We start from the raw sequence: 13,395 nt of genomic DNA, 5'->3' as shown, positions 1-13,395 counted from the left end.
ATAACGCAATATAAAACAAATGCAGGAAAGCTGTCACCTAACAGGGAACAGGAACGAAGAATTAGATGGTCCAAGCATCTGTCCATCAAATCCCAGGAGTGCCCAGGGTGGGCCTGCCCCATGCTAGGCATTGGCAGAGAGCTGGGACCGTGATTAGGGGCAGACATACTGGTCCTGGGACAGCTACCACCCCACTGATGGGTTGGTGGGACCTCAGTGTTAGGATGGAGGGCAGAGACCAGCAAAAAGTCTTCCAATTATGCTTGAGATGGTAGCAGGACAGTCCCTGGTCTCTCCTCCCCTCGTGAAGACTGCCGTCCCACTAGGGTTCTGTCACAGGCAACCTTCGCCCACCCCCAACACGCGGGCCCGGCCACATACTTGTTGGTCTGCCTCTGGTGCTGAATGACCATGTTCTTCTCATGGATGGTCTCCAGCAGGGCCGTGGCCAGGGACTTCAGGTCGGAAATGGACTGCGGCGTCGCTGGGAGACTGCACCCGTGATCCTCCGAGAGCAAATCCTGAACTAGTAGGTAGGAAAACGACAGCTCAGTTCCGAACTCTTCTGGAACAGTCGACTGCAAACCAGCATCAGCTCTTCCTAGGGAACGGCATGTCCCCAGCTCCTAAGTGCTGCTGGACTGCATCAGCGCCCACCTCAGGTGCCACCGGTCAAACAATCAGAGTCCAGGGTGAAGGCTAAGCACGGCCTCGGGCCCCTTAGCCCAGCATTTCCAAGAGGACAATAATACTGCATCTGTCCCACAGTTTAAAAACTTTCATGCTCACTGACACATGGCAGGTGTGGTGGGGGGGACCCTAGGAAATATTGTTTATTTCTAGTTCCTGGACAGGGAAGCAAGGCACAGGTAGATTAAGCACAGTGGCTGAAGGTCTCACAGCCACACAAATGACAATGACTCCGACCCTTGAGCGCCCTGCTGTATCTCAGGGTTCCCCACGGTGTGATACCCCTGGAAGGTGCCAATGTAATTGTGGAGATTATTTAAAATGCAAAATAGCTTTGATTTTTGTTAATAGCTATGTATTTATTTGAGTGTATTGTAGAAAAGATAAAGTGGCATAGGAAATCAGGGCTTTCATAGATGCTGCTACACATGACAAGGCCAAGTCAAACACGCCACTTTAAAATGGATTTAAAGAAAAATATTAGGCAAATAACAGCATACGTTGTACAAAGATATGGCCAAGAATTTCACAGCAGACAGCAAATGTCTAAATACTGGAAAGAATACAATACACAAATGCTAGCTATTCCAGAATGCTTGTTACTCTACCAACTAATCACACTCACGGCCAGCTTCAAAACGAAGACAAACAACACACACAATTCAACGTAACAGCAGGACAGAGACCTAAGCAAAGTGACCCCTCCTCTCCTGTGCATACCCTGCCCTCTGCAAACGAATGTCCATTCATTGAGGCAGGGCTCTCATAGACACTACTTCTGGTTTTTGGTCCAGTTTCACATGTGTCTACTTAAACATTTTTTTTTCCTGATTTTTTTCCTCCATCCCTCTTATATAAAAAGGAACATTTCAGGTATGGTATAACTAACTAGCACCTAGTAGGACCATCACCGCCTTTACTTCCTAATATCGTACTTCCGTCAGTGTAAGATTTCATTGGCCTCTTTGGCAATAAAACGCCAGTGACGAATAAGACCAGAGTGGTATCTGCTAAAATCGCCACCACTTCTCCAGAAGCAACAGTCTGCTAACTGTGAGTGAGTCCTGCTAACAGCCTGCTCCAGCGTCATGCTTGGCTGAGCTGGAGTCACTGGCAGAAGCCAGCAGCCCCACGCACAGCACAGGCCTGATCCACCCGGTGCACTGCTAACTCTGCCTCCCGTCTTGCTGCCCTAAGAACACTCTTACACTCGTGTGTATGCGTCCTTTCTCCCTCTAGATTCTGTTCTTCAAGTCTGGTTTGGGTTTTAACGTACATTCTTCATCCTAACTTCACTACAAAAGTAACCCATGTTCTTAAAAGGGGTATGTAAGCCCAGATCACGCAAAAGACAACCACTATTGGTATTCTGGCCAGAGAGAAAATTAAAACAAAAACAAAAACCAAAACCAGCATGCATCCCTCACTCTATATCTTCAAATACCAACTGCAGACATACAAATTCACATCATATTTTCTCTTCAAGAATGGGAGGAAGCCCTGCTCTTCTCACTTAGCAAAATTCCTCCTCATTAACAACCCTTAAAACACACGATTTCATGGCTGCTTTAGTAGCCTATGCACACAGACGTGTAATTATTTATTTATTGCTGAATAGTGATGCTGTTTCCATTTCTTATTATAATTAATGTATGAAGAACGTTCCTGTAGCAACATGTTTACATGCGTCTGCGATTATTTCATGCTGGTTCAGAGGTGGTTGTCTTAAAGCTTAGCCACACTGCATGCCGCACGTGGGCTTCATGTAGCACCCACAGACCACTGCTGAGGCGTGTCCCACAACCAGTGTGCTAGACAGGCGCCATCAGACCGACCGCCCCGCTGCCAGGCCTGAGTGTGGCTGGCGTGCCCACTTCAGCGAGAGTGGGGGGCTGGAGGCTCTGGTTTAGAACTGAGTTCCCAACATTAAGTATCAGAGGGACTCTCTGCTCTTTATTCCTGGGGGCTGTTCCTAGAAGGTCATTATTTTCCACTGGAACTGACAAGGAGGAGGAACAAACTGGCAATCAATAAATGTTTCCTTGCCAACAGCCCAAGTTCCATGCTAACACGATCTCCGTGGCTTGGGACTCATCCCTTCCGAAGGTAGAGGCCAGGAAGAGGAGAAATTCAACGAGGCGGAAACACATCCAGGAGCTGCTGAAGTGGTGACCAGGGAAAGCAAAGCATTGTGAGAGGAGAGGTGGGGTCAAGGCATCCCCACATGGGGCCCAGTCCCCACAGAAACTGCCCCAGAAGCACCAGCCGCACTGGGGAACTTCTCAGTAACCCACATTCTCAAGAGTCGGAAACTCTGGGATGGAGCCTGGACAAGCCCTCTGGGAAGTGCAGAGGCAGGTGGAAGCCAGGGAGCCTCCCCGCCCACGGAGCCGGCAGCTCCAGCACTCTCTGCCCCAAAGCGGTGCCTCCCAGAGCACAAAATCCTACCTTGCTTTGCAGACAGGACTCCAGTCAGAGCGCTGCTGCTCGACTTCCCCTGGCCCTTCGAGTTCTTCCGCCTCTCAAGAGCATTCTCAAGTAGCATTGGGAAAAAAATAAAGACCTCTGTCAGAAGATCAGTCACGGAAAATGCCCGGCGACAGCAGGTGCACATTCGCATGGGCACACGAACGCCCAATGCTGGGTCCCTGCCAGAGTGCTGATTTTTAGGGAACCAAGAGGGAATATTTTTAAAGGTCAGGGCATGGTGGAGTGACAGCAATTACTGCCCCTGTCTTCAAAAGGTGTCCCATGCCTGTCTGTCCAGTTGAGTCAAACCTGAGGCAAGAAGGCAGACTAACAGGGGAAGTCATGAGTTACGGGAATCCCTCCAGAACAGAATGAGATGGAAAACAGGCTACTGGCACGTTCTACTGGTGGTAACTGACAGAGTCTGTGGCTGAATTGGAAATGATAGCTGTGATTGATTACTGATGCCTGCCATGGACACAAGAGTGAGGAAGTGCACGTGTGCTACAGACTCGGCAGTCCTTGGGCAGATTCTTACATGAGAATTGATAGGTAGCAAATAGCCAGTGCTTGGCAAATAGAACTGAATACACTTTGTTAAACGTTGCAACCACACATTTTTAAGAATCACGTATTAAAAGCCGTATCCTTTGGAGGCGAGCATAGGAACAGATGGGTGTAGAGCGTGGCCCCCACAGCACGGAGCAGCCTGCAGGATCTCTGAGGACAAAAGCTACCACCAACAAGCAGGAGAACGAGTAGGCTCTCCCAGGCAGCCAGACGGCTGTAAAACTTCACCCTCAGGAAGAGAAATCTATTTTCAAAGCAGAGAAACCCAGGAGATTTGTCTAATTATAACACTTACAACTAACATCTGCAGAAATAGATATTATCAAACTAATGGTGCTGGAATTAGACGAAATAACAGTGGGGAGAATTTAAACACTCTGTCCTTTCCATGTGACGTGAACATTATCGTCGCGATCATCATTTCCCAATCTTTGTTTCTCCCATCCCTCGGAAATCATTTTCTTATGGATGATTGTGAGACAAACAGCATCTGATGACTGAACGCTTTATGGAGAAAATGGATAAGAGAGCTAATTTCTCATAGACAGAGGCAATAAAGTACACGGGTCTGGATTCTGTTGGTCTCCGTGCACCTTGCCCAAGCACCAGCCCCAGGAGCCACTCTTACAAAAGCTGCTTGGGTTTTGTTCCCTGTTTGGGGTTTAAGTTTTCACCAGTTGCCCCAGTGAAACTGCTTAAGGGACTCTATTTGGGAGGATAGGAAAATACAAAGATATCTCTAGCATATAAAAAGGAATGAAAACGGAATGACTTTTAGATGTACAACACTGAATCACCATCGTCCGCGTCACGATTTCGCTACCTTATATTTGGCAATGTTCGATTTCAAAAGGTTGACCTCTTCGTGGAGTTGTTTTAACCTCTCTTGAAGATACCTGGAAAAAAACAGAGACAACCAAGATGTGTTTGGGAGCAAAAGAAAATCAACACACTAAAGGATAAGAACAGGGGCCAGTGCTGTAGAGTAGTGGGCTAACTCTCCGCCTGTGGCACCAGCACCCCACAAGCAGTATTCGAATCTCCCCTGCTCCACTTCCAATCCAGCTCCCTGCTGATGGCCTGGGAAAGCAGTGGAGGATGGCCCAAGTACTTGGGCTCCTGCATCCGTGTGGGAGACCTGGAATAAGCTCCTGGCTCTTGGCTTTGGATTGGGTCAGCTCAAGCCTTTGCAACCATTTGGGGAGTGAACCAGCGGATGGAAGACCTCTCTCTCTGTTTCTCCCTTTCTCTGTTAGTAACTCTTGCTTCTCAAATAAATAACAAATAAATCTTTTTAAAAAAGGATAAGAGCAAACAATGAACACCCCCGCTGGGAGAGGCGTCACTTACGCATAAGACGTCACCTTCTCCCCACAGAAAGGAGCAGGAGGAAGATGTGCGTTTTCTTGACCTTTCCATTAACGGAGGCCATCAAGGTCAGACACGCCCCAGTCACAGACAGCCCACTTAGAACAGCCCTCGCAGGGCTCCCCTAGGGGGCAGCAACACAGTTCTCACAGAATCTCATTAAGGAGATTCCACCGGGAAACAAGGCAGGCAGAGAGCGTTAAGTCAGACACAGAGCCACTGAAATTCGCCTGGGGGCAGAGAAACAGCTCAGAGACTTTCTACATTTATTGTCCTACCCTTCTCCCTCTCCTGGACAGCAGTAACGAGGGGCTCTGACTGCATCCATATGTCTGCACTCAACGGGGAAGGGTGTGGGCAGAGCCCAGGGGCCAGAGCGAGTGAATGTGAGGGCATTTTGGAAAGTTCGTGAGAAAACAGATTTAAAGAATGCATTTGTTTTGCTTCAAGCACTTTGTGAGATCCACGTATGCCTTTTTTTTTTTTTTTTTTGACAGGTAGAGTTATAGACAGTGTGAGAGACAGAGCCAAAGGTCTTCCTTCCATTGGTTCACCCCACAAATGGCTGCTACGGCCGGAGCTACGCCGATCCGAAGCCAGGAGCCAGGTGCCTCCTTCTGGTCTCCCACGCGGGTGCAGGGGCCCAAGCACTTAGGCCATCCTCCACTGCCCTCCCGGGCCACAGCAGAGAGCTGGACTGGAAGAGGAGCAGCCGGGACTAGAACCAGGCGCCCACATGGGATGCTGGCGCCGCAGGCAGAGGATTAACCAAGTGAGCCACGGCTCCCACATGTGCCTTTTTCATACTACACACTTCCCACGGACTTTGGGAAGATGCCCTTGTATAGGATGTTGCTGTCCTTGTTCCCAGGGGAGCTGTGCCTCTCTTTTCACTGGCAAGGCCATTTTCCCCGTGTAACCAGGGCTGCAGGTGGCTCCCGGCGCACGGCCCGCCTGGCCTGTCCACTTGCCTGTTCTCCATGCACAGGGCGTCCACGTCAATGATGCGGTTCTCGTGGCCGCCCAGGATGTGGTTGAGCTCCTGGTTCAGCCTCTCCACCTTGTCCTGGTAGGAACAGCGCTCCTCTTTCACGTCCTGAAGCTCATCCACCGAGGCCTGCAGGTCGTGCTCCAGGGCTTCGATCTGAAACCCAAGGAAGCGCCCTGATTCACCATGGTCCCCGCCCGCGGGCTTTCTGGCCAGAGGCGGAGCCTCCTGCTAGCTTGATGGACCTTCTAAGGGCTTATTAATGTGCCACACACCAGGGTGAAATACAAGCTAAAGGCAAGGGGACCCCCTTTCCTGCCATCAGAGAGAGAGGTGCAGCTGCGTGGAAAACCAGAAGCAAACTCCTAGCCGCTGTAGCATGCCTCATAGCCAGCAGCTCCGGGAGAAAAATTCCAGATGCTGGGAGAGGCTACCAGTGTCTGACAGAGACATCTTCCAATCCGCTGTAGACCCAGAAAGCTGGTTCTGCTCTTCAAAACCAATTAGCAAGAAGAGGCGAACGAAATCCAGGCTCTCTCGGCTGCTCCCTACCTAGGGAGCTGGACCTGCTGAGATACTGCCCAAGCAGCATCGCTCAGCATTTTAGTGGAAACTTGCAAATGAAGGCCATTTTGTCACATGTGGGTCCCTCCCTGTCTATCCTGGGTAGCGGGGAAGTTTCTTGCTGCGTTCAGATCAGTGGCACCCACTGGGAGTCAGCTTGGGGACCCAGCACAGGACCGGGGCTGTGACCCTGACTCTGAGAATCAAGGGCACACACGGTCCACTCCCCTATGTCCAGCTGTGCCAGCGCATCTCCCACACTTCAAAGGGCTGACCAGTCACCTGCTCCTTAGCCTGCTCCAGCTGCTGCACCAAGTCTTCGCGCTCGTGGGCTGCAAAGTGCCGAACGCCGATCTCCTCGTCCCCCAGCCTTTGTTTGGCAATCGTCATCCTCAGGAGCTGTGTTTTCCATCAGGAGAGAGGAGAGAGTGAACGGATCCAAACAAAGACCCCCGGACACCGGACAGAAAACACGATTCTTTTAAGAAGCACCAGGGAAAAGTACAAGACAAAGAGATTACTTTTGTCAGTGTCATGATTTTTTTTTAAACTGCAGAATATAACACCTACTATATTTGTGTGTGTGCACGCCCACACCCACATGGTTTAAGTTCCTAAGGGGAACACTGGCCTAAGCCCTTGCAGGTGGGTGCCTCCAGGGAGTGCCACCAAGGAAACCGGCTCTGGGTCCCATTCACATTTAACAAAGTTTCAAAGCTGATCAGCAGGTGCACCTTCCCCCACTCTCAGCACCTAGGTGATATATAGGTGCTGATATATAGGTGATATATATATAGCCTTCCAAACTTCCCGGCACAGTGACCCAGGAACTCTACCTCTGTCATTCTGGGCTAAGAGTAATCCAGACAAGGACCAGCTTTAGCAGAAAAGAGAACGGCGATGGCACTGCTTATGTGGAGAAAAAGTCACAAACCGAGAAACACTTTCAGAATGAGAAGACTGTAGCGCAACCAATCAATGGGCTCTTGTGCAAGGGCCGGAGGAACCCTGTAGTGCCAAGGAACACACTTGTGATGCCACGTTAGTGGGAATAATAAACAAATAATGGGCTGGCGCTGTGGCGTAAAAGGCTAAGCCTCTGCCTGCAGTGTCAGCATCCCGTATGGGCATCTGTGCGAGTCCCAGCTGCTCCACTTCTGATCCAGCTCTCTGCTGATGCGTTTGGGAAAGCAGTGGGAGACGGCCCAAGTGCTTGGGCTCCTGCACTCAAGTGGGAGACCTGGAAGAAGCTCCTGGATCCCAGCTTCCGCCTAGCCCAGCCCTGGCCATTTGGGGATCTCTCTCTCTCTCTCTCTCTCTCTCCCCTCCTCCCTTCCTCCCTCCTCCATTCTTTGCATCTCTGCCTTTCAAATAAAGAAATAAGTGTTTAGAAAAAAACCAGAATACTAACTTTCCTATGCGGTGTGATTAAGCTAAAAACTAACTAAAAATTAAGCTAAAAATACTAAAAACTAACCCACAAAATAAAAAGTGGCCAGGCTCACCACACATTAAAATGCATACAGGGGTACTTCAAAATTTTCATAGAAAAACAGAACTAGAACTATGCATTTATTTTGGTGTAAAAATTTTTTGGTGCAAAACAAACCAATTTTTATCATAATATGTGGAAAATGCGCGTGGATTTCAGAATTTTTAACACCAAAACAAACTCATACTTTTAGCTCTGCTTTCCAACACTCTTTGAAGTACCCTGTGCGTGCTATCAGCTTTTTTCTAGTGTTTAAAATAGGTGCACATAAATTTTATAATGTGCCTTTTTTAATGTTTCTAAATCCCCAGGAATAAAATTCCAGTCTCCAAAAGTGTCATTTTTTCCAAAGGTTCCCTTGCAGCAGCCACAGCTGCCCTACTCGGGCTGAGCCCCACCTGCAGCTCCAAACCCTGGAGGCAGGTGCACAGTGGGAGCTACAGGGGAGGCCCCAAACCCTGGAGGCGGGAGCACAGTGGGAGCTACAGGGGAGGCCCCAAACCCTGGAGGCAGGTGCACAGTGGGAGCTATGGGGGAGGCCCAGGAAGACCCAGGGTTCCCAGAGCCTCCTTCTCCCGCCCATCACAATGCCAGGGAGGCAATGGCTTTGTAAAGATTTATTTTATTTGTATGAAAGACAAATAGAGAGAGAGACAGAGCCAGAGAGAGAGAGAGAGAAGTCTTCCATCCCCTGGTTCACTCCCCAAATAACCGCAACAGCTGGAGCTGCATTGATCCCAAGACAGGACCCAGGAGCTTCTTCTGGGTCTCCCACACGGGTGCAGGGACACAAGGACTTGGGCCATCCTCCACTGCCTTCCTGGGCCACAGCAGAGAGCTGGATCGGAAATGGAGCAGCCGGGACTCAAACCGGCACCCATATGGGATGCTGGCACTGCAGGCCAGGGCTTTAACCCACTGCGCCACAGCGCCGGCCCCAGCAATGACTTCTTAAACTTGCAGCACTGCTTCCGGGCACCTCTTCTCAAGAAGTGCAAAGCCCAGTTTCCCTCCTCCCGGTATGGTGGATGGGATGGGAGTGGGTTTCCTGCATGGGGACAGTCTGCACGTCCCACAGCCGACATCTGCTCTTCCTTGTTCCCATGGGAATCTTAAGGGATTGGTTGCCAGTAGAGACAGTGGCTTAATTGTCAAAGTCCATGAAGGATTTAGGGGTGCATGAGAGATAGGGAGTTCATTTAAGCCAAGGTGGAATATTAACTATGCTGAAATAATAAACAACAGCAGTGAACTTGGGAAGAAATTATGACTAAAGAAAAGAACATTTGCTGGTGACATTTGCTTGGAGTCTTTATTTGCAAACTACTCAATAAAATTCAACTAATATTTATCGCCAACACAGGGCTCAGTTCCACCGAGGGGGTGGAGCATGTCTCATGGAGGCAGGACCCACAGCTCAGAGGCCTGGCACAAGGCATGTGGCACCTCTGTCCCCTACAGCTGTGCTTCAGGGAGTCTGATTACGTGTGACCCCTCATATTCATAGGTCCCGTGCTAGCCAATGTGCCTACCCAGGAAAAAGAATTTTTAACTCCAAATCAATACTCCAGGTGCATTTGTGGTCACTGTCGGACAGGTGCAGGGTGACAAGAGCTGTGAGCGCCTGACACACACGTGCCCAGCTGAGGTCAAACAAGGCCGCCCCTGCCTTCTGGCCTCCGCTCTTAGACTGCAAACAACAGTCCTTGGCTCGGTCTACTCAGGGCCGGGGTTTTCGCATTTTTGCACTTTTTTGGGGGGGGAGGGTGATGTTGCTACTTTTCCTGCATTGACACATAATTGCTGCACCTGAGTATGGGTAGCATGCACATTACAATTGCGTAATGATTACATCAGGTAGCCAGCATATCCCTATCTCAAACATTCAGCACCGCTTTGTGGTGAGAACACTGAAAATCCCATCTTTGAGATATTTTGAAATAAACGGGACACTTTTGCTAACCATAGCCACACTATTGTGTAACAGCACACCAGGGACTACTCCTCCTAATTGTAACCCTGCACCGTCCACCAGTGTCTCCCGCCTCCGCTCACCAGTCCCTGGCAACCTTGGCTGCCGTCTCCACCTCCATGAGAACAGTGTTCAGGATTCCGTGTATAAATGAGAACGTGCAGGCTTCGTCCGTCTGTGGCTGGTTTTATTTCACGAGATATAACGTCTCCCAGATTAATCACGCTGCCAGAAACACCAGCGTTTCACCCTCGTGATGGCTGGGTAGTGGTCCACGGCTGATAGCCACCCCTCTTCCTTCATTCTCCATGAACGGACACTCAAGCTGATGCCATACCGTGGCTCTGTGACCAGTGCCCCATACACACGGGCGAGCAGCCGCCTTTTCCACACAGTGGTTCCGCTTCCTTGGGTACGCACCCAGGACAGAGGGATCGCTGTAGCACATGCTAGTTCTAGGTGGGTTGGTTGGTGTTGGGGAGCCTCTACCTGCTTTCCCTAATGGCTGTGCTAATTCACATTCCCACTTTCACAAGAGCCCCCAGGCCTGGTGTGGACAGGCCGGCGTTAAGACAAGCACGGGTCACAGCGCCTGCTGCTGAACTCGGAGCGCCCTAGTACCCATTCCCGCTAAGTAAGGCGACTTCCAACAGAAGCACACACCAAGCAAGGCTGTGATGAATCAGGCGCCAGACAGGGTGTGCCCAGAGGCCCACAGGAACCTGCCCCTGTGTGCCCTTGGGAGAGGGCTCAGCGTGGGCTAACCCAGTGCTGGCAGGCACCCCACAGTCCTAGGCTCAGGACACCCGAACCCCAAAAGTGGACAGACAGGAAGACAAACAGCCAGCCAAGCGGGCAGAGGGCTCAGCTCCGAGCGTGTGGGGACAGAGCCCCAGGGCAGGCTCCGAGCCAAGCCCCAGAAAGCTGGGGACTTTCTTGCTAATGTGAGAAGTCCGACCGACAGCCTGAACTTTAAGTAATAAAACGCCATGGTGGTTTTCCATTCACAATATGCTTCGCTGAGCACTTAATTTAGAATCACACAATTATGTCGGCCTAATGTCAATTAATTATTAACCATGTTTGTTGACAGCCTTATGAGCGCCATCTTTTACATACTCGGCGCCTGCTGAGCGTCAACAAATAAGTTAGCAATCATCGGGTGTTTAATGGGCATACAATATCGCCTGTTAAGAATCAGGGCTGGCCTGGTTGAAACACTCATTTTGATTTAAAGATTTATTTATCTATTTGAAAGGCAGTGTGACAGAGAGGAAGAGACACACAGAGATTTTTTCCATATGTTCTTCACTCACCAAATGGATGCAACAGCTGGGACCAGGCCAGGCAGACGCTAGGAGCCTCGAGCTCCTTCTGGGTCTCCTGTGTGGGTGGCGGGAAACCAAGCACTCGGGCTATCAACTCCTGCCTCCCAGGAACAGCAGCGGGAAGCTGGATCAGAAGCAGAGCAGAGGCTGGTGCTGTGGCATAGTGGGCTATGCCTCCACCTGCAGGGCTGGCATCCCATATGGGTGCCGGTTCTAGTCCCGGCTGCTCCTCTTCCGATCCAGCTCTCTGCTATGGCCTGGGAAAGCACAATAAGATGGCCCCAGTCCTTGGGCCCCTGTACCCACGTGGGAGACCCAGAATAAGCTCCTGGCTGCTGGCTTCAGATAGGCCCAGCTCCAGCCACTGTAGTCATCTGGGGAGTGAACCAGCAGATGGAAGCTCTCTCTCTTTCTCTCTCTCTCTCTCTCTCTGTCTCTGTCTCTGCCCCTCTCTGTAATTCTACCTCTCAAATACATAAATAAAATCTCTCTCTAAAAAAAGAATAAGAAACAGAGAAGCCAGGACTTGAACCAACACTCCGATATGGGATGTGGGAGCTCAAGACGCGGCTCCCTCCACTATGTCACAATGCCTGCCCCCAAAACAGTTAACTTAGAACACCCGGGCACCTCCAGAGGAGGCGGCAGGAGGGACATAAGGAGGTCCCACAGAAGGCACAGCAGACCCAGGGAGTGTCCCCCGGCCCCCACAGGTGCCAGTTCGCGGGAGCAGGAGTGGGCCTGGGTCCTGGCCCCTCAGACCTCCAAGCTGCGCAGCCTCAGCGACTGCTCTGAGCTTCTCTTAGACCTCAGGGACCTTCTGTAACCACACAAGGCCTCCCCAGAGGGCTGCCACCAGCGGGACGCGGGACACCAGAGAGTGCACAGTGGTGCCAAGTGAGCCTTTGGCTTAGCAGCAGTCCCATACACGTGGGACTGAAAAGGGGAGGGAGGCACAGATGGAGGTGAGGGTGACTGAGATAAGTGACATTAGGGACTGGGGCGGCCACCACCCCCTCCCCAGCCTCCCAGCCTGGGGCGGGGCGGGCCTCCACCCCAGAGGGCGGCAGGGCAGTGAACACCCAGTGCCCCCTTGCGGTGGCCACACAGCCACGTGCCCTGCACCTCGGGGCCAGCTGACGGGGCCAGCAAGGGGAACTGGGGGAGATTCAAGTTTGTGACCTTTTGTGTTGACCTCAGAACTGAACATAAGCAAGAGGAGGTGGCACGTCAGACCCTGGGCACTGCCCCGGGGCACACAAGCCTCAGCCACTCCCACCGTTACTGTCATGCCCCTCCTCCCCCTCCCCGACCCCCTCCCCCCCTAGGTGTGCCCCCCACACAGAGGCCTTTCTTCTAAGCTAGAGGGAGCCAGGCGCCCCCCTGCCCCCCGCAGACAGTGGGCAGGTGATGCCCATTTCACCCTGGAAACCGGCTCCGCGGGCAACGGCTCAGGGCACTGCATTCCCTCCAACAGGGCCGGCCTCCCCGTGCCAAGCCGCGGAGTGGCCCAGTGCCCTGTGCAGCGCCCGCGCCCGCACCAGGACATGCGTTCCTTAGACAGACGTAAATGCCCAGCAGTGAGTTACGACGGGAGCCGCTCGCCAGTGCAGGGACTGCAGCTGCAGCTGGGATGCGACCAGGGGAGGCGCAAGGCTGCAAAACGCTGTGGTCGAAGGGCTGCGGGGCGCCCTCCCCCTCCACCAAGGCCCTGAGCAACCTGCCCTCCGTGAGGTCCCCCCGACCCCATCAGAAGGACTCGCTCCTTCCTCGATTGCTCCTCACACTCTTCTGACTTCTCCACCTCATCTGGTTCTCATCACCTGCATCCATTTTATGCAGCAGCGAGAGGCAGCTGGTGCAGGAGCATCGTCCTCCTGCTGTTATCTGGGTTCAGACCCTGCTTCTGCTCATGCCAGCTGTGAGCCCCGGGCAAGCTGTCCCACCTGGCTGG

The 13,395-nt window shown here is 51.8% G+C and overlaps 1 protein-coding gene across 1 annotated transcript in view; it reads right to left on the bottom strand.

Moving 5' to 3' along the window:
* Positions 1-13,395, bottom strand: part of CCDC149 (coiled-coil domain containing 149) — an 89,861-nt gene that overhangs the window by 22,975 nt on the left and 53,491 nt on the right. Inside the window, exons 5-9 of the mRNA XM_062212945.1 lie at positions 6,932-7,048; positions 6,069-6,241; positions 4,553-4,625; positions 3,139-3,223; positions 382-526 (exon numbers count right to left, since the gene is read on the bottom strand). Of these exons, the coding sequence (XP_062068929.1) occupies positions 382-526; positions 3,139-3,223; positions 4,553-4,625; positions 6,069-6,241; positions 6,932-7,048 (593 nt within the window). The remainder of the gene's footprint in view (positions 1-381; positions 527-3,138; positions 3,224-4,552; positions 4,626-6,068; positions 6,242-6,931; positions 7,049-13,395) is intronic.

This window comes from Lepus europaeus, chromosome 16, assembly GCF_033115175.1.
Source record: "Lepus europaeus isolate LE1 chromosome 16, mLepTim1.pri, whole genome shotgun sequence".
NCBI lineage: Eukaryota > Metazoa > Chordata > Mammalia > Lagomorpha > Leporidae > Lepus > Lepus europaeus.
Note: the sequence above shows the minus strand (reverse complement) of the source record. Positions and strands in the feature narration are given on the sequence as shown.